The sequence below is a fragment of the Asterias rubens genome, chromosome 12 (genome assembly GCF_902459465.1).
Source record: "Asterias rubens chromosome 12, eAstRub1.3, whole genome shotgun sequence".
Lineage (NCBI taxonomy): Eukaryota > Metazoa > Echinodermata > Asteroidea > Forcipulatida > Asteriidae > Asterias > Asterias rubens.
The window spans coordinates 7,735,805-7,755,570 of NC_047073.1; the positions used below are offsets into that span (position 1 = coordinate 7,735,805).

Below are 19,766 nucleotides of genomic sequence, written 5' to 3' on the forward strand. Positions count from 1 at the left end.
ACATCTCCTGGAAATGCATCTATGATGTAAGATCTATGATTACAGGTGACATGAAAGCATTGATTATGACATACAGGACTTCAGGTAACGCGAATTCCACTTTGCTGATTACCCTCCAAGAATCTGCCAACATCTCCTTTGAGATTGAATCAGATGACCAGTCTAGTGAAGTACAACTTGAAGAGGAAGATGATGAAATGGAGTCAACAGTGTCACCTACTGACCCACCACAGATGTTTAGATCCTTGAGCACAGACGGAGAAAGTACCGTTAAAGCGTTTGCAACTGCAAGAAGTCCAGCAAACTATACCCTGATTATCTACACCAGAAATCCCAATGAAAGTGTAGAAGTGGCTCTTGAAACATCTCCTGGAAATGCATCCTATGATGTAAGATCTATGATTACAGATGACATGAAAGCATTGATTATGACATACAGGACTTCAGGTAACGCGAATTCCACTTTGCTGATTACCCTCCAAGAATCTGCCAACATCTCCTTTGAGATTGAATCAGATGACCAGTCTAGTGAAGTACAACTTGAAGAGGAAGATGATGAAATGGAGTCAACAGTGTCACCTACTGACCCACCACAGATGTTTAGATCCTTGAGCACAGACGGAGAAAGTATCGTTAAGCTTTTGCAACTGCAAGAAGTCCAGCAAACTATACCCTGATTATCTACACCAGAAATCCCAATGAAAGTGTAGAAGTGGCTCTTGAAACATCTCCTGGAAATGCATCCTATGATGTAAGATCTATGATTACAGGTGACATGAAAGCATTGATTATGACATACAGGACTTCAGGTAACGCGAATTCCACTTTGCTGATTACCCTCCAAGAATCTGCCAACATCTCCTTTGAGATTGAATCAGATGACCAGTCTAGTGAAGTACAACTTGAAGAGGAAGATGATGAAATGGAGTCAACAGTGTCACCTACTGACCCACCACAGATGTTTAGATCCTTGAGCACAGACGGAGAAAGTATCGTTAAAGCTTTTGCAACTGCAAGAAGTCCAGCAAACTATACCCTGATTATCTACACCAGAAATCCCAATGAAAGTGTAGAAGTGGCTCTTGAAACATCTCCTGGAAATGCATCTTATGATGTAAGATCTATGATTACAGGTGACATGAAAGCATTGATTATGACATACAGGACTTCAGGTAACGCGAATTCCACTTTGCTGATTACCCTCCAAGAATCTGCCAACATCTCCTTTGAGATTGAATCAGATGACCAGTCTAGTGAAGTACAACTTGAAGAGGAAGATGATGAAATGGAGTCAACAGTGTCACCTACTGACCCACCACAGATGTTTAGATCCTTGAGCACAGACGGAGAAAGTATCGTTAAAGCTTTTGCAACTGCAAGAAGTCCAGCAAACTATACCCTGATTATCTACACCAGAAATCCCAATGAAAGTGTAGAAGTGGCTCTTGAAACATCTCCTGGAAATGCATCTTATGATGTAAGATCTATGATTACAGGTGACATGAAAGCATTGATTATGACATACAGGACTTCAGGTAACGCGAATTCCACTTTGCTGATTACCCTCCAAGAATCTGCCAACATCTCCTTTGAGATTGAATCAGATGACCAGTCTAGTGAAGTACAACTTGAAGAGGAAGATGATGAAATGGAGTCAACAGTGTCACCTACTGACCCACCACAGATGTTTAGATCCTTGAGCACAGACGGAGAAAGTATCGTTAAAGCTTTTGCAACTGCAAGAAGTCCAGCAAACTATACCCTGATTATCTACACCAGAAATCCCAATGAAAGTGTAGAAGTGGCTCTTGAAACATCTCCTGGAAATGCATCTTATGATGTAAGATCTATGATTACAGGTGACATGAAAGCATTGATTATGACATACAGGACTTCAGGTAACGCGAATTCCACTTTGCTGATTACCCTCCAAGAATCTGCCAACATCTCCTTTGAGATTGAATCAGATGACCAGTCTAGTGAAGTACAACTTGAAGAGGAAGATGATGAAATGGAGTCAACAGTGTCACCTACTGACCCACCACAGATGTTTAGATCCTTGAGCACAGACGGAGAAAGTATCGTTAAAGCGTTTGCAACTGCAAGAAGTCCAGCAAACTATACCCTGATTATCTACACCAGAAATCCCAATGAAAGTGTAGAAGTGGCTCTTGAAACATCTCCTGGAAATGCATCTTATGATGTAAGATCTATGATTACAGGTGACATGAAAGCATTGATTATGACATACAGGACTTCAGGTAACGCGAATTCCACTTTGCTGATTACCCTCCAAGAATCTGCCAACATCTCCTTTGAGATTGAATCAGATGACCAGTCTAGTGAAGTACAACTTGAAGAGGAAGATGATGAAATGGAGTCAACAGTGTCACCTACTGACCCACCACAGATGTTTAGATCCTTGAGCACAGACGGAGAAAGTACCGTTAAAGCGTTTGCAACTGCAAGAAGTCCAGCAAACTATACCCTGATTATCTACACCAGAAATCCCAATGAAAGTGTAGAAGTGGCTCTTGAAACATCTCCTGGAAATGCATCTTATGATGTAAGATCTATGATTACAGGTGACATGAAAGCGTTGATTATGACATACAGGACTTCAGGTAACGCGAATTCCACTTTGCTGATTACCCTCCAAGAATCTGCCAACATCTCCTTTGAGATTGAATCAGATGACCAGACTAGCAAGGTACAACTTGAAGAGGAAGATGATGAAATGGAGTCAACAGTGTCACCTACTGACCCACCACAGATGTTTAGATCCTTGAGCACAGACGGAGAAAGTATTGTTAAAGCTTTTGCAACTGCAAGAAGTCCAGCAAACTATACCCTGATTATCTACACCAGAAATCCCAATGAAAGTGTAGAAGTGGCTCTTGAAACATCTCCTGGAAATGCATCTTATGATGTAAGATCTATGATTACAGGTGACATGAAAGCATTGATTATGACATACAGGACTTCAGGTAACGCGAATTCCACTTTGCTGATTACCCTCCAAGAATCTGCCAACATCTCCTTTGAGATTGAATCAGATGACCAGTCTAGTGAAGTACAACTTGAAGATGAAGATGATGAAATGGAGTCAACAGTGTCGCCTACTGACCCACCACAGATGTTTAGATCCTTGAGCACAGACGGAGAAAGTACCGTTAAAGCTTTTGCAACTGCAAGAAGTCCAGCAAACTATACCCTGATTATCTACACCAGAAATCCCAATGAAAGTGTAGAAGTGGCTCTTGAAACATCTCCTGGAAATGCATCTTATGATGTAAGATCTATGATTACAGGTGACATGAAAGCATTGATTATGACATACAGGACTTCAGGTAACGCGAATTCCACTTTGCTGATTACCCTCCAAGAATCTGCCAACATCTCCTTTGAGATTGAATCAGATGACCAGTCTAGTGAAGTACAACTTGAAGAGGAAGATGATGAAATGGAGTCAACAGTGTCACCTACTGACCCACCACAGATGTTTAGATCCTTGAGCACAGACAGAGAAAGTATCGTTAAAGCGTTTGCAACTGCAAGAAGTCCAGCAAACTATACCCTGATTATCTACACCAGAAATCCCAATGAAAGTGTAGAAGTGGCTCTTGAAACATCTCCTGGAAATGCATCTTATGATGTAAGATCTATGATTACAGGTGACATGAAAGCATTGATTATGACATACAGGACTTCAGGTAACGCGAATTCCACTTTGCTGATTACCCTCCAAGAATCTGCCAACATCTCCTTTGAGATTGAATCAGATGACCAGTCTAGTGAAGTACAACTTGAAGAGGAAGATGATGAAATGGAGTCAACAGTGTCACCTACTGACCCACCACAGATGTTTAGATCCTTGAGCACAGACGGAGAAAGTACCGTTAAAGCGTTTGCAACTGCAAGAAGTCCAGCAAACTATACCCTGATTATCTACACCAGAAATCCCAATGAAAGTGTAGAAGTGGCTCTTGAAACATCTCCTGGAAATGCATCTTATGATGTAAGATCTATGATTACAGGTGACATGAAAGCGTTGATTATGACATACAGGACTTCAGGTAACGCGAATTCCACTTTGCTGATTACCCTCCAAGAATCTGCCAACATCTCCTTTGAGATTGAATCAGATGACCAGTCTAGTGAAGTACAACTTGAAGAGGAAGATGATGAAATGGAGTCAACAGTGTCACCTACTGACCCACCACAGATGTTTAGATCCTTGAGCACAGACGGAGAAAGTACCGTTAAAGCGTTTGCAACTGCAAGAAGTCCAGCAAACTATACCCTGATTATCTACACCAGAAATCCCAATGAAAGTGTAGAAGTGGCTCTTGAAACATCTCCTGGAAATGCATCTTATGATGTAAGATCTATGATTACAGGCGACATGAAAGCATTGATTATGACATACAGGACTTCAGGTAACGCGAATTCCACTTTGCTGATTACCCTCCAAGAATCTGCCAACATCTCCTTTGAGATTGAATCAGATGACCAGTCTAGTGAAGTACAACTTGAAGAGGAAGATGATGAAATGGAGTCAACAGTGTCACCTACTGACCCACCACAGATGTTTAGATCCTTGAGCACAGACGGAGAAAGTATCGTTAAAGCTTTTGCAACTGCAAGAAGTCCAGCAAACTATACCCTGATTATCTACACCAGAAATCCCAATGAAAGTGTAGAAGTGGCTCTTGAAACATCTCCTGGAAATGCATCCTATGATGTAAGATCTATTATCACAGATGACATGAAAGCATTGATTATGACATACAGGACTTCAGGTAACGCGAATTCCACTTTGCTGATTACCCTTCAAGAATCTGCCAACATCTCCTTTGAGATTGAATCAGATGACCAGTCTAGTGAAGTACAACTTGAAAAGGAAGATGATGAAATGGAGTCAACAGTGTCACCTACTGACCCACCACAGATGTTTAGATCCTTGAGCACAGACGGAGAAAGTACCGTTAAAGCGTTTGCAACTGCAAGAAGTCCAGCAAACTATACCCTGATTATCTACACCAGAAATCCCAATGAAAGTGTAGAAGTGGCTCTTGAAACATCTCCTGGAAATGCATCCTATGATGTAAGATCTATGATTACAGATAACATGAAAGCATTGATTATGACATACAGGACTTCAGGTAACGCGAATTCCACTTTGCTGATTACCCTCCAAGAATCTGCCAACATCTCCTTTGAGATTGAATCAGATGACCAGTCTAGTGAAGTACAACTTGAAGAGGAAGATGATGAAATGGAGTCAACAGTGTCGCCTACTGACCCACCACAGATGTTTAGATCCTTGAGCACAGACGGAGAAAGTATCGTTAAAGCTTTTGCAACTGCAAGAAGTACAGCAAACTATACCCTGATTATCTACACCAGAAATCCCAATGAAAGTGTAGAAGTGGCTCTTGAAACATCTCCTGGAAATGCATCTTATGATGTAAGATCTATGATTACAGGTGACATGAAAGCATTGATTATGACATACAGGACTTCAGGTAACGCGAATTCCACTTTGCTGATTACCCTCCAAGAATCTGCCAACATCTCCTTTGAGATTGAATCAGATGACCAGTCTAGTGAAGTACAACTTGAAGAGGAAGATGATGAAATGGAGTCAACAGTGTCACCTACTGACCCACCACAGATGTTTAGATCCTTGAGCACAGACGGAGAAAATATCGTTAAAGCTTTTGCAACTGCAAGAAGTTCAGCAAACTATACCCTGATTATCTACACCAGAAATCCCAATGAAAGTGTAGAAGTGGCTCTTGAAACATCTCCTGGAAATGCATCTTATGATGTAAGATCTATGATTACAGGTGACATGAAAGCATTGATTATGACATACAGGACTTCAGGTAACGCGAATTCCACTTTGCTGATTACCCTCCAAGAATCTGCCAACATCTCCTTTGAGATTGAATCAGATGACCAGTCTAGTGAAGTACAACTTGAAGAGGAAGATGATGAAATGGAGTCAACAGTGTCACCTACTGATCCACCACAGATGTTTAGATCCTTGAGCACAGACGGAGAAAGTACCGTTAAAGCGTTTGCAACTGCAAGAAGTCCAGCAAACTATACCCTGATTATCTACACCAGAAATCCCAATGAAAGTGTAGAAGTGGCTTTTGAAACATCTCCTGGAAATGCATCCTATGATGTAAGATCTGTTATTACAGATGACATGAAAGCATTGATTATAACATACAGGACTTCAGGTAACGCGAATTCCACTTTGCTGATTACCCTCCAAGAATCTGCCAACATCTCCTTTGAGATTGAATCAGATGACCAGTCTAGTGAAGTAGAACTTGAAGAGGAAGATGATGAAATGGAGTCAACAGTGTCGCCTACTGACCCACCACAGATGTTTAGATCCTTGAGCACAGACGGAGAAAGTATCGTTAAAGCTTTTGCAACTGCAAGAAGTCCAGCAAACTATACCCTGATTATCTACACCAGAAATCCCAATGAAAGTGTAGAAGTGGCTCTTGAAACATCTCCTGGAAATGCATCTTATTATGTAAGATCTATGATTACAGGTGACATGAAAGCATTGATTATGACATACAGGACTTCAGGTAACGCGAATTCCACTTTGCTGATTACCCTCCAAGAATCTGCCAACATCTCCTTTGAGATTGAATCAGATGACCAGTCTAGTGAAGTACAACTTGAAGAGGAAGATGATGAAATGGAGTCAACAGTGTCACCTACTGACCCACCACAGATGTTTAGATCCTTGAGCACAGACAGAGAAAGTATCGTTAAAGCTTTTGCAACTGCAAGAAGTCCAGCAAACTATACCCTGATTATCTACACCAGAAATCCCAATGAAAGTGTAGAAGTGGCTCTTGAAACATCTCCTGGAAATGCATCTTATGATGTAAGATCTATGATTACAGGTGACATGAAAGCATTGATTATGACATACAGGACTTCAGGTAACGCGAATTCCACTTTGCTGATTACCCTCCAAGAATCTGCCAACATCTCCTTTGAGATTGAATCAGATGACCAGTCTAGTGAAGTACAACTTGAAGAGGAAGATGATGAAATGGAGTCAACAGTGTCACCTACTGACCCACCACAGATGTTTAGATCCTTGAGCACACACGGAGAAAGTATCGTTAAAGCTTTTGCAACTGCAAGAAGTCCAGCAAACTATACCCTGATTATCTACACCAGAAATCCCAATGAAAGTGTAGAAGTGGCTCTTGAAACATCTCCTGGAAATGCATCTTATGATGTAAGATCTATGATTACAGGTGACATGAAAGCATTGATTATGACATACAGGACTTCAGGTAACGCGAATTCCACTTTGCTAATTACCCTCCAAGAATCTGCCAACATCTCCTTTGAGATTGAATCAGATGACCAGACTAGCGAAGTACAACTTGAAGAGGAAGATGATGAAATGGAGTCAACAGTGTCACCTACTAACCCACCACAGATGTTTAGATCCTTGAGCACAGACGGAGAAAGTATCGTTAAAGCTTTTGCAACTGCAAAAAGTCCAGCAAACTATACCCTGATTATCTACACCAGAAATCCCAATGAAAGTGTAGAAGTGGCTCTTGAAACATCTCCTGGAAATTCATCTTATGATGTAAGATCTATGATTACAGGTGACATGAAAGCATTGATTATGACATACAGGACTTCAGGTAACGCGAATTCCACTTTGCTGATTACCCTCCAAGAATCTGCCAACATCTCCTTTGAGATTGAATCAGATGACCAGTCTAGTGAAGTAGAACTTGAAGAGGAAGATGATGAAATGGAGTCAACAGTGTCGCCTACTGACCCACCACAGATGTTTAGATCCTTGAGCACAGACGCAGAAAGTACCGTTAAAGCGTTTGCAACTGCAAGAAGTCCAGCAAACTATACCCTGATTATCTACACCAGAAATCCCAATGAAAGTGTAGAAGTGGCTCTTGAAACATCTCCTGGAAATGCATCTTATGATGTAAGATATATGATTACAGGTGACTTGAAAGCATTGATTATGACATACAGGACTTCAGGTAACGCGAATTCCACTTTGCTGATTACCCTCCAAGAATCTGCCAACATCTCCTTTGAGATTGAATCAGATGACCAGTCTAGTGAAGTACAACTTGAAGAGGAAGATGATGAAATGGAGTCAACAGTGTCACCTACTGACCCACCACAGATGTTTAGATCCTTGAGCACAGATGGAGAAAGTACCGTTAAAGCGTTTGCAACTGCAAGAAGTCCAGCAAACTATACCCTGATTATCTACACCAGAAATCCCAATGAAAGTGTAGAAGTGGCTCTTGAAACATCTCCTGGAAATGCATCCTATGATGTAAGATCTATTATTACAGATGACATGAAAGCATTGATTATGACATACAGGACTTCAGGTAACGCGAATTCCACTTTGCTGATTACCCTTCAAGAATCTGCCAACATCTCCTTTGAGATTGAATCAGATGACCAGTCTAGTGAAGTAGAACTTGAAGAGGAAGATGATGAAATGGAGTCAACAGTGTCACCTACTGACCCACCACAGATGTTTAGATCCTTGAGCACAGACGGAGAAAGTACCGTTAAAGCGTTTGCAACTGCAAGAAGTCCAGCAAACTATACCCTGATTATCTACACCAGAAATCCCAATGAAAGTGTAGAAGTGGCTCTTGAAACATCTCCTGGAAATGCATCCTATGATATAAGATCTATGATTACAGGTGACATTAAAGCATTGATTATGACATACAGGACTTCAGGCAGTGTGAATTCCACTTTGCTGATTACCCTTCAAGAATCTGCCAACATCTCCTTTGAGATTGATTCAGATGACCAAGTGGCCATTGTTGAGCTTGCAGAGTACATTGTGTTGACAAAAACATTGAGCACCCAGGGAAGTAGTGCTGTTAGAGCTTTTGTCTCATCAAAAAGCCCTGCAAACGTTTATGTAGTCATCTACACAAGTAATCCAGGTGACATTGCTGATATTAGTGTCGTTACTGTCCCTGCAAATGTTGCTATTGATGTGACACCGGTGATAAGTAATGAGCCAGAAGCCTTAACTTTATCCTTCAGAACTTTAGGAAAAGTCAATACAACTCTCTTCATTGAACTCCAAGCTCCTGCTAACATTTCTTTCAAAGTTGAAACACTTGATTCAGACAGTTTAGTTGACCTATTTGATGTGTTTGTTGAATCAACGCCAAGTCCAACTTTGCCTTCTACAACAGGTCCGACTCCGCCTACCACTACCACTAGACCAGCTGAGATGTTTACTTTCAGGAAGGCCTTGTTCGCCATGGGAGATAAGACTGCAGTAGCCTCCGTGGACACAACTGGTGTGACAATGTATACTCTTGTTGTATTTGCACTTGATGCAGTGATTGATGTTCAGACCCTCCCCGAGGGTCTTGCCATGGATGTTAGTTCTGAGGAAAGCTCTGAAGCATTAATAACAACATTCAGTACCTTTGAGCCAACTAGTTTGAAAATGTTTGTTGACCTAAATGGTCCCGCTATTGTAACACTAAAGGTCGATTCGACAGATGCCTCCACTTTTGTTAGCCTTGCTGAAGTAACTGAGGTTGTCACTGAGCGTCCGGATACCACACTTTCTCCAGTAGCTGTTCATCGTTTCATCGAGGAGTTACTGACTGTAGAAAGTACAACTGTAACAGGTTTGGTAGCCACCAGTGGCCCTGCAAATTACACTGTGATTGTTCACTCTAGGAATCCAAGAGAAACTGTTAGTTTAAGAGTAGAGACGGACCCTGTTGATCTTGCTATTGGTACTACTGTATTCATTGAGGAAGGTGAAGAAGCAGTTGCCATGGTTTTCAAGACATTGGAAGCAGTAAACACAACTATCTTCATCAGCCTGGTGGAACCTGCTAATATCACTATTCAAGTAGACTCCTTTGATCAATTTAGCACTGTGTCACTTCTTGATGTTGGAACTACAGTGCAACCACCAACCATGACTTCACCTACCGCTGTGGTCCATGACTCTCAAGTTGAACTGAATACAAGTAGCAGTGCCCTCATTGAAGCATTTGTCTCCACCAGTGGTCCAGCAAACTTTTCTCTCTTTGTGTACACAATGAATCCCAGTGAAAATGTTGTTGTTGCTATTGAAACCCAACCGGCAAATCTCACATCTGATGTTAAATATCTCTTTAAAGATGATGAGCAGGCTTTAGCTGTCTTATTTTCAGTTTTGGAACCGAGCAACACTACCTTGAGAATCACTGTGATGGATGCAGCACAGATTATCTTGAATGTGGAGTCTGATAGTGAGCTGGTTGTCTTACTTGAAGAAATGGAGTCTACAAGTAGAGAAACTCCAACCATGACATCCCCTAACACTGTGGTCCATGACTTTCAAGTTGAACTGAATACAAGTAGCAGTGCCTTCATCGAAGCGTTTGCCTCCACCAGTGGTCCAGCAAACTTTAATCTTTTTGTGTACACAATGAATCCCAGTGAAAATGTTGTTGTAGCCATCGAAACCCAACCAGCGAATCTTACATCTGATGTTAAATATCTCTTTCAAGACACTGAGCAGGCTGTGGCTGTCTTATTTACAGTTGTTGAACCGGCCAATACTACCTTGAGAATTACTGTGATGAACGCATCACGTATCATCTTGAATGTGGAGTCTGATAGCGAGCTTCTTGTCTTACTTGAAGAATTGGAGTCAACGAGTAGAGAAATCCCAACAACAATGGATCTTTCCACATCGATGCCTACCCTACCATCCACAACAGAATCTGCTGTTGTACAGATTGTATCAAGTAATTTTACAATCTCAGGTCCAGCAAATGTTTCGTTTACGTTCGACCTAGTGAAACCAGCAACCATCTACATTATGCTCAATGCATCATCAGAGGGTGGATTGACGAGTGTACCAGAAGATGCAGTCCAGTTGGAGAGCATCTTTGAAGATGGAAACAGCCTCTATATTCTCACGTCCTTGACACCATCCAATGTCACTTTTGTCTTGAGTGCAGATGATGCAGCGCTCATAATGACAACAGTTGAAGCCATCAATGCAAACGATGTTGATGTTGTCATAGAAACAATGTTAAAACCGACAGACGAACCAGATGTAGGTACCACGCCGCATTTGTTTGGTAAGTTAACAATTTCACAGATATTTACTACATGGTGTCTCATATACATGTAGGTTCAGAGAAAGTGCCTTTTTTTAAGTTTATACCTCTGTAAACTATTTTTTTGCTATGCTGACGAATACAGCCCGCCATACACAACACACAATACAAAAAGAGCTGGTCAACCACCAGTTATTTGCAGACCCAACACTGCTCAAAAGAGATTTACACATGGTACTACCTCAAACCTCACCTGATTTTACTCCCACCATGCAAAGTTTCAAATCCTACTTTAATAGTGGGTTTATGTTTCGTGGGAAAAAGCTGAATCTAATCTGCTTTTTTATACAACGGATCAAGAAAGTGTGAATGCTCTTCTCGCTTTATTCAACATGTCTATACTCTGATCTCAACTTTTATTGTAACATTTGGTTTCCTCAAAGTTAAATAATGGACCACAAAAATGTTGTTGCTTTAGACAGTTGAAGAAGTTAAACAATTTGGTGTTAAAATGTAAAACAAAGTTGTTGATCATTATAATACTCTGTCATTACCATAGATTTATTACAGGACCCTTTATATGACATGATTGAGACTATTGGTAATTACTCAAAATAATTGTTAGCATAAAAACTTACTTGGTAACAAGCAATGGAGAGCTGTTGATAGTATAAAACACTGTGAGAAATGGCTCCCTCTGAAGTTACATAGTTTCGAGAAAGAAGTAATTTTCCCTGAATGTGATTTTGAGACCTCAGAATTAGATTTTGAGGTCCCGAAATGAAGCATCTGAAAGCACACAACTTCGTGTGACAAGGGTGTTTTTCCTTCATTATTATCTTTCAACCTTAAACGAGCAATTGAGCTCAAATATTTACATGTTTGTTATTTTATGCATATGTTGAGATACACCAATTGACCAATAGTGTCCAGTGTCTTTAAGGCTATTTAGTACATGTTGATTACTCCACAAACTTCCACAACACGTTTTTTGTCCTTTACTGCAAACTTAAACTGTCGAGGCTCAGAACATTTTGTTGTGTCTTTTTTTTATATTCTCTTGTGAAGATTTTAAATTTTGTTATTTGCCTCCAAAACACAGACACCACAGCAGCATTGCCGACTACCCCTACATTCTTGCAACCTGTAACAATTATCAGGACTTTGAGCACCACTGGAGTGACTCAAGTGGAAGCAAGGGCATCAACACGCGGCCCTGCTAATTATAGCCTCACTGTTAACGTCCCAAATCCATCACAAAATACCCAAATCAATGTCTTGGTGGAACCCAATGGTGTGGCTTCCAACTTCCAAGTGTCGGCCTCTCCGGGTCAGGACGCAATCACATTGCAGTTTATGACATCCCAGGAATCGGATGTTATCATCTTTCTGACCACACTGGAAGATGCTTTTTCCACCTTCACCGTCGAGACAGTGGGGTCGTCAAGCACAGCAGATTTGATTTCTGGCTCTCAGCCATCAACACCTCGAAGCACCATGGCAACAGATATGACATCAGCAACTACAATAGACCTGTCCACACTCACAAGCAGGACTCCATCTGGGCCTGTTAGGTTCAACAGAAATCTGGAGACAGAAGGTGCGTCTTTAATCCATGCTGTGTCGACCACATTAGAGCCTGCATTCTATGAAGTTGTTGTGGTCATCCCAGACCCAAATGAGAACACAGATATCGGCATACTGACGAATCCCCAGGGCCTGGTGAGTGATTTGAACATTATTGAGGACAATAACCCAAAGAGGATGACTGTCAGATTTCAAGTAAGAGAACCAGCCTACACGTTAATCTCAATGACTCTGTTGAAATCAGCGAACATATCCTTTAGTGTAGAGACAGCTGATTCTGAAGCTCTTGTCGATCTGCTTGACATGACTCACCTGTTAGTTACACCAGGAACTACACCAGGAGGTGAAGGTGGGAGCTCATCAGCGGCAACAACACCTGTAGCGGAGACTCCTCGCACTACTGAGCAACCATCCACCACCAAAGTACTTACTATGACAAGTAGTGTGATGTCGACCTTGACTGATGTGGTGACAGATGCTAGTACTGCTACGCCATCGATGGGACCTCTTGCTCCTCTCTCTATTACTAGGACACTTATGACAATGGCCAATGTTGATGTGCAGGCTTTTGCTTCTCTAGATAGGCCTGCTGACTTGAAGGTAGAGATCTACACTAACAATCCTAGTCAGACCACAGGAATAAGTGTTTTAACTGACCCACAGGGCCAGGCAACTGACTTTATGGTACAAGCAAGCCAGAATCCAGATAAATTCACAATGACATTCAAAACAGTTGCTGCAGCGCAAACATTTGTTTATCTTAATTTATTGGAAGCTGCAAATACCTCTTTCACCGTTGAGACAGCAAGCCGAGGAAGTGCTTCCAATCAGGTGACACTCATGCTTGTGGGAGATTCAACAATTCCACCCCCAACTACAGAAATGACACCATTGGTAGTAATGAACACATCACAGTCTATCTTCCCCACAGGACCTTCACAAAGTACTATCTTCATCAATGCGAAATCACCTGCTTCTGTCTTAATTGATGTAAATGGGTCTGCAGCATATACCTGGACATCGGAGGAAGAAGATGCTTTCCAAGTTGAACAATTCAGCCTTCCTGAGCTAGGCTCCTTTATGCGACTCATCATATCCAGGCCAGTCAACATCACTGTGACAGTAGGCACAACAAGTGATGTTGAGATTGTCACCACAGTGATGAGTATGACATCGGATGCAGCTGTGGTTACTTTACTAACGGAGAGCTTCAGCACCTCCACTCTACAGCCCACCCAAGCAAGCACGGAGGGAAGCAGCAGTACTACTGGTGAGTTTCAGTTAATGCTTCGAGTTACTGTTTCAAAACCATTTGATTGCAAACATTGTTATTGTTCAAATATGTACTGAATATATTTCTCAAAACCATTCTCTTTTTTGTTTTACGCAGAATTTCCAGTGGCGATGACCCAAGACCCAGTTAGTCCTGGCACAGCTGTCAGGTCGTTGAGGACTCTCAGCAGGGGTTCCGTTGTTCAGGCGTCGGCTGTAACTTTCAGACCTGCAGAGTTCCTGTTTGAGATTTACACACCAAACCCAAGAGATACTGTATTTACTAACGTGCAGACTACTCCAAGTGGTCGTGCGGTCAACTTTGAGAACTCCGTTGATGGGAACAAGATGCTTGTAAGATTTAAGGTCTTGGATTCAACAGAAACGCAGACATTGGTCACTTTGACGTTCAATGAGCTGGCCAATGTCTCCTTCACTCTTACTAGTGATGATGAGGTCAGTCAAGTCTCTCTGCAGAATCTTTCAGAGATGACTCCTACAACTCCAGGAGGCATGACAGACACCGGTAGGACCAGCTACGTCGAAATCTTAACTCCGGAAGAGCCATCAGTTACCGTTATAGATATTTCAACTACTAACCCAGCAACTTATACTATCATCGTTAGTACCAGCAATCCCAATGAGACAGTAGAAGTGTCAGCTGAATCTACACCTGATGTAACAATAGCAGAATCTACAGTCAGTCTGACCAGCTATGTTCTTGTGGCAACAGCATCGGAAGCAACCAACATCTCCTTCTATGTGACAACCTTGAAGTCAGCATCAATCAATGTAAGTGTCGACACGGCAGATGCAGAAGATACTTCATCTGTACGGTTCTCGACTGAAGCCTTGCAAGACATGACAACGTCAATGCAGTTCTCAAATGTCAGTAGGACGACGTCTACATCAGGTGGTGTAACAACATTAGTCTCCGTCCAGACCCTTGAACCTTCCACCATCTATCTTATCGTCAATGCATCCGCTGAGATCAGCATAGCAGCAGATCCTATTGGGTCTGTGGAAACGGATACTTTCCATATGCTTGGGTCTAGCGTGCTTCAAATTACCACAGCAGTCCCAACAAACATTACTCTTTACATCACGACCAGCAATGCTGCTCTGATTGAGACAATAGTGTCCTCACTGAACCCATCGTCTGCTGTCATCTTGATACAAGATGAAGTGAGCTCCACCCTTCAACCTCTTGTTACTTCTGTTGTCATGACAACGACTAGAACCCGAGGTAGGTCACTACTGTGTAACATGATGTCACCCTACATGTACCATCCAGCATTCTTCTCTGTTCTTCATCTTTCACATAACTGACCTCATCTGACCCCATCTGACCCTTGACTTCACGTTCATGATGTCATCCATGGACTTTACCACTTTAATTTATCTTGTCATTCATCTTCAGGAAGAGCACAGTGTTTGCTAATCCATCTCCATTTAAAACTCATGAGTGATCTGCACTTAGATAGGAAACTGCACCTTTCTAATTGTTATTAATTCAACTTGGTAATATTTGTGTGTGAGTGGTAATTGGATTTATATAACCTAATTTTGACCCATGTTTAACAGTTAACATCATCGAAATGGTTCAGCCACCATTGTGAAACCCATGTAACTTTGTACAGGCTGATGATCAAGTTTTGCATTTTTTGAACTTGATCAAGTTTTGTATGTATGTGCAAAAAAAACGGAGTTACAGATTTTTCAGTCTAATCATACCACATGTAACAAGGAAAGTGGGCTGTGTTTGACTCTACTTAGAGGGGCTCTTGCTTATTTTGGAGAGAAAAGAAGTTACGAATCTCTTTCCAAACTACAATTACACAAACTAATCAATAACAGTGACGTTTTCGGCGTTTAATGGCATGTTGTGGCTGAGCACCAGACTCAAGCTCTTGTGCTTCTGATAGGCAGAGTGCGGGTTGGAGTCCCAGTCATGGCACTTCATCCTTGGTCAAGATACTTTACCATCATTGCTTTGTACTTCAGGTCTCGTGTAGGATTGGTAGTGCACGTTAAAGAATCCTTAACACTTATCATGGAAGACTAGGGGTTAACCTTGTTGTTTCCCTTAACACTTATCATGGAAGACTAGGGGTTAACCTTGTTGTTTCCCTTAACACTTATCATGGAAGACTAGGGGTTAACCTTGTTGTTTCCCTTAACACTTATCATGGAAGACTAGGGGTTAACCTTGTTGTTTCCCTTAACACTTATCATGGAAGACTAGGGGTTAACCTTGTTGTTTTGGTTCACATACAAGCACTCTTTTTTATAGTTTTCTTCGAGCTTATGAGCTACAGTGATTAAGTTTACACATGAGGCATCCTTGGTTTCTTTACCAGAAATATATCATAATTATAATGATTTTAGTAATAATTTTTACATTTTTAACAATTAATACAACGCCAGATTTAGGGTAAGAACACATCAGTTGAAAGAATGGGGAGACCGTGTATTTCTGCAAATGACACAGTAAACTTGACGTAACTTTACACAAGTTTGAGCTTCTACACTGTTAGACAATTTTATACAAATGTTTACCTTGCTTAATTAAACCCACAATTCTTGGGATTTTTTTAAACTTAAATCATGCACATTCTGTCAATTATCAAAACTCAAGTTCACTTTAAATGTCCCAATTTTCAGATTTGTATAAAATCCATGGACCTTCAAACTTGATTGAAACATTAACTTACAGTTTAAGGATTCTAATTTCATCTGTACAATCAAATACAACAAAATAACAATTTCTCATGACTAATTGTAATCACCAATGATAGACTTTGAGTTGGAAAAAAACCTTTTCAAGGTTGAGTTTGCAGAACCTAGATTTAGACAAGCATTTTGAGGCTTGTTTTAATACATAATCATAATCTCCTTATTGTGTAGACATAGATGATGTTGTCAAATGTAATTCTCTGTTATTACATTTCATTTTTTGTTTTAACATTTTCTTATAACTAATTAGAGTGCATTACTAATCCCCTGTGATTGTAAAACTTGACTTTTGTACTTTTTGTATATGCATGATATATGATGATATATAAAGTGGATTATACAGTTTAGACCACAATGGCCCTTTTCAGAACCAAAACTCCTCCCAAATAAGATACTGTACTAGTTATAGTTACTCCCTTTTATATAAATCATAGTTTTTCATTATAGTTTCCATTGACTAGTTCCTACGGTGCCTCATTTTGTCTTCAGGAATCAACTATTGCAATGCACTAGTTCTCCTTTCCTCCAATTTTGACTAAAAAACATTTGTCATGAGTCAATATCAACCATTTTTGATTCCTCGTCAACTTTGGTTAATGGATATGTTCTGATACAATATCCACCAAAACAGATGTTCATTTAAACTTGTTATGAAAACCTCAAAGTTAACTTATAGATATGCAAATCTATGCAACAATTTTAAAGAAAATGCTAAATTCTTAGTAGAGAAAGTAAATGACAGTTACTAGAAAATAAAACACTTTGTGATGACTAAAAAAATGAAGAAAAAACATCTTCCGAGTTCTAAAAATTCCCTTGCCTCATCAACTAAATTCATGTCTCGCACAAGAAATTTCTTCAAGATTCTAATTTTTCTTTTAAATGTTTCTCTTAATTTCTCAGGCGATGCAACCATCATTGAAGTAAACGGCGTCTTCAGCGACGAAGTCACCGTCTTCTGGAGTTTCGATCCAGAAGACGAGCCGTTCATCCAAGGGTTCATCCTTCAGTACCGGGAGGTCGGCGTTGATGAGTGGACCAACTCGTCACTCATACTGCCTTCCTCGCGTCTATTCAAGCTGACTGGACTTGGGGAGAACACGCTTTACTTCCTGAGATTGATTGCTGTGGACAGGTCCGCTAACCCAGCAGCGTTCTCGTTCCAGAAACCAGTCAAGACCTTGTCGAGAAGTGAGTACTTCTTAAGCCCCTTTCCACTACTCTATTCTCCGGGAACTAACAGCTGGCCTTTTCACACTGTATAGGACTTGTTTACAAAGAGAATGAAGTTGTATGTTCCTGTGCTTTTTATTATAATTTTTAATGGCCGCAGTTGGTTTGTCTCTAATGTTAACTAATTATTATGTAAGTGTGTGTTTATTGCGAATCTTAACTGTTAATTGTTATAATAAACTTACTTTTATACTAATTTCTTTGCAGACTTAATGGACCCGGTACCTGATCGAGGCCAGCTGAACTCTTTCGACCCGTTCTTTTGGATAATTACAGCGGCCGTCATCTTAGTTGTCCTCCTACTGGTTTCCCTCGTCACTTCGTTGATTCTGTACACTCGGAGAAAAACGGCCGATAAAAACAGCAATGGCAGCGGAGGTTCACCCGCAATTCTGGATGATCAGGTTTAGGCGAGGCTGAAGTTGCCAGGAACTCCTTGGACCTTGTCACTTTGGCTGAATGAGTTCAATATATAAACTCTTTTGTTTTAATTATACATATTTGTTTAATTTAGTGTGAAAATAGCTTTCCATTCACTGAAATGTGTTACACGTTAAATATTTTTAATGATTTCATGAATTTCTTATTTTTATTATGAAGGTTGTACCTTTTTTTGTTTCTTTACTTCTTTTTATATATAATGTGTTTGGTTTAGGTAGTGGTGGTAATAGCAATGTTTATATACTACTTGATACTTGCCGATACTAACCTTAAATTATTGGTAAATCCTGGTAAGATTGTCACCACCGATTATCAACTTGTTATCTTTTTTTGAAGTTCCAGTATGTATCACAAAGGGGACATCAGGGGAGTTGTACAACTTTGAGGAAAAATCTCTTTTTATTTTTTGTTTGTTTCTTTACTTCTTTTTATATATAATGTGTTTGGTTTAGGTAGTGGTGGTAATAGCAATGTTTATATACTACTTGATACTTGCCGATACTGACCTTAAATTATTGGTCAATCCTGGTAAGATTGTCACCACCGATTTTAACTTGTTATCTTTTTTTGAAGTTCCAGTATGTATCACAAAGGGGACATCAGGGGAGTTGTACAACTTTGAGGAAAAATCTCTTTTTATTTTTTTAATTGAAGGTTCGTCATCTCATCTAAAAGGTTGTACTCATGGAGAGAAAGTAATTTAACCCTTTAGTGACCATAACAGCCGCAAAAAGGGCTAGTATCTCATAAAGTGGCCGCCAACGGCTGCAAAACTAAACCTACTTCCATTCAACCAAAATGGTCAAAGTAAAGATCAGGACTTGAATTGAGATTTTAATTGTTAAATTTTCCAATGTTAACATAGTATCTCTGTATTACAACGAAGCAAAATTTCTAGTTTAGTTTGTTCCAACAGAATAAATCATTTAAACAAATCTACAAAAATACAAGTCTGTGTGTATGGTGAATGAGTAATCATCACCAGAGTAATCATCACCATTGGTGATGATTATTCAGTTGAATGGTCAATAATGGGTTAAATAAGAAGTGTGTGACCTTTATACACTGTATAGCTTTTGAAGGGAGTATTAAAGTCATTGTGGGTCATTTTTTGTTTTTGCTGTAGGCCAACCTAGGGTTTAAATGCTTACTTTGAACTTGTGTTGTTAATTAAGACATTTTATTTGTTTTATTGTAAAAACAACAGTGCCCACTTTCAGTCTTTAGTTGGGAGCACCGTCTGTCGACCAGAATTTTGTGTAAACTTGAAATAAGAAAGAATACCTGTCGCAGTTAAACACTCATTGCACTTTCTGTATTTGATCTTCATGTTCATTTAAGCACAAACAC

General features: G+C 40.3%; 1 protein-coding gene across 1 annotated transcript; it reads left to right on the forward strand.

Annotated features, from left to right (window-relative positions):
- The first annotated feature begins 1,153 nt into the window (after positions 1-1,153).
- LOC117297725 lies at positions 1,154-18,534 on the forward strand. Its single transcript, XM_033780873.1, has 9 exons — positions 1,154-1,450; positions 2,060-2,338; positions 3,392-3,601; positions 4,481-5,485; positions 7,130-11,168; positions 12,250-14,004; positions 14,125-15,252; positions 17,646-17,933; positions 18,183-18,534. Exons 1-9 carry the CDS (start codon positions 1,154-1,156, stop codon positions 18,383-18,385), a joined length of 9,204 nt encoding a protein of 3,067 aa, XP_033636764.1. The 3' UTR covers positions 18,386-18,534.
- Positions 18,535-19,766: the final 1,232 nt, after the last annotated feature.

Bases quoted from the DNA above. Each gene is read 5' to 3' on its own strand.
- LOC117297725 (XM_033780873.1), top strand. From the start codon at position 1,154: ATGACATACAGGACTTCAGGTAACGCGAATTCCACTTTGCTGATTACC. The intron at 11,169-12,249 runs GTAAGTTAACAA...TCCAAAACACAG, and splicing joins TACCACGCCGCATTTGTTTG to ACACCACAGCAGCATTGCCG. The intron at 14,005-14,124 runs GTGAGTTTCAGT...TGTTTTACGCAG, and splicing joins GGGAAGCAGCAGTACTACTG to AATTTCCAGTGGCGATGACC.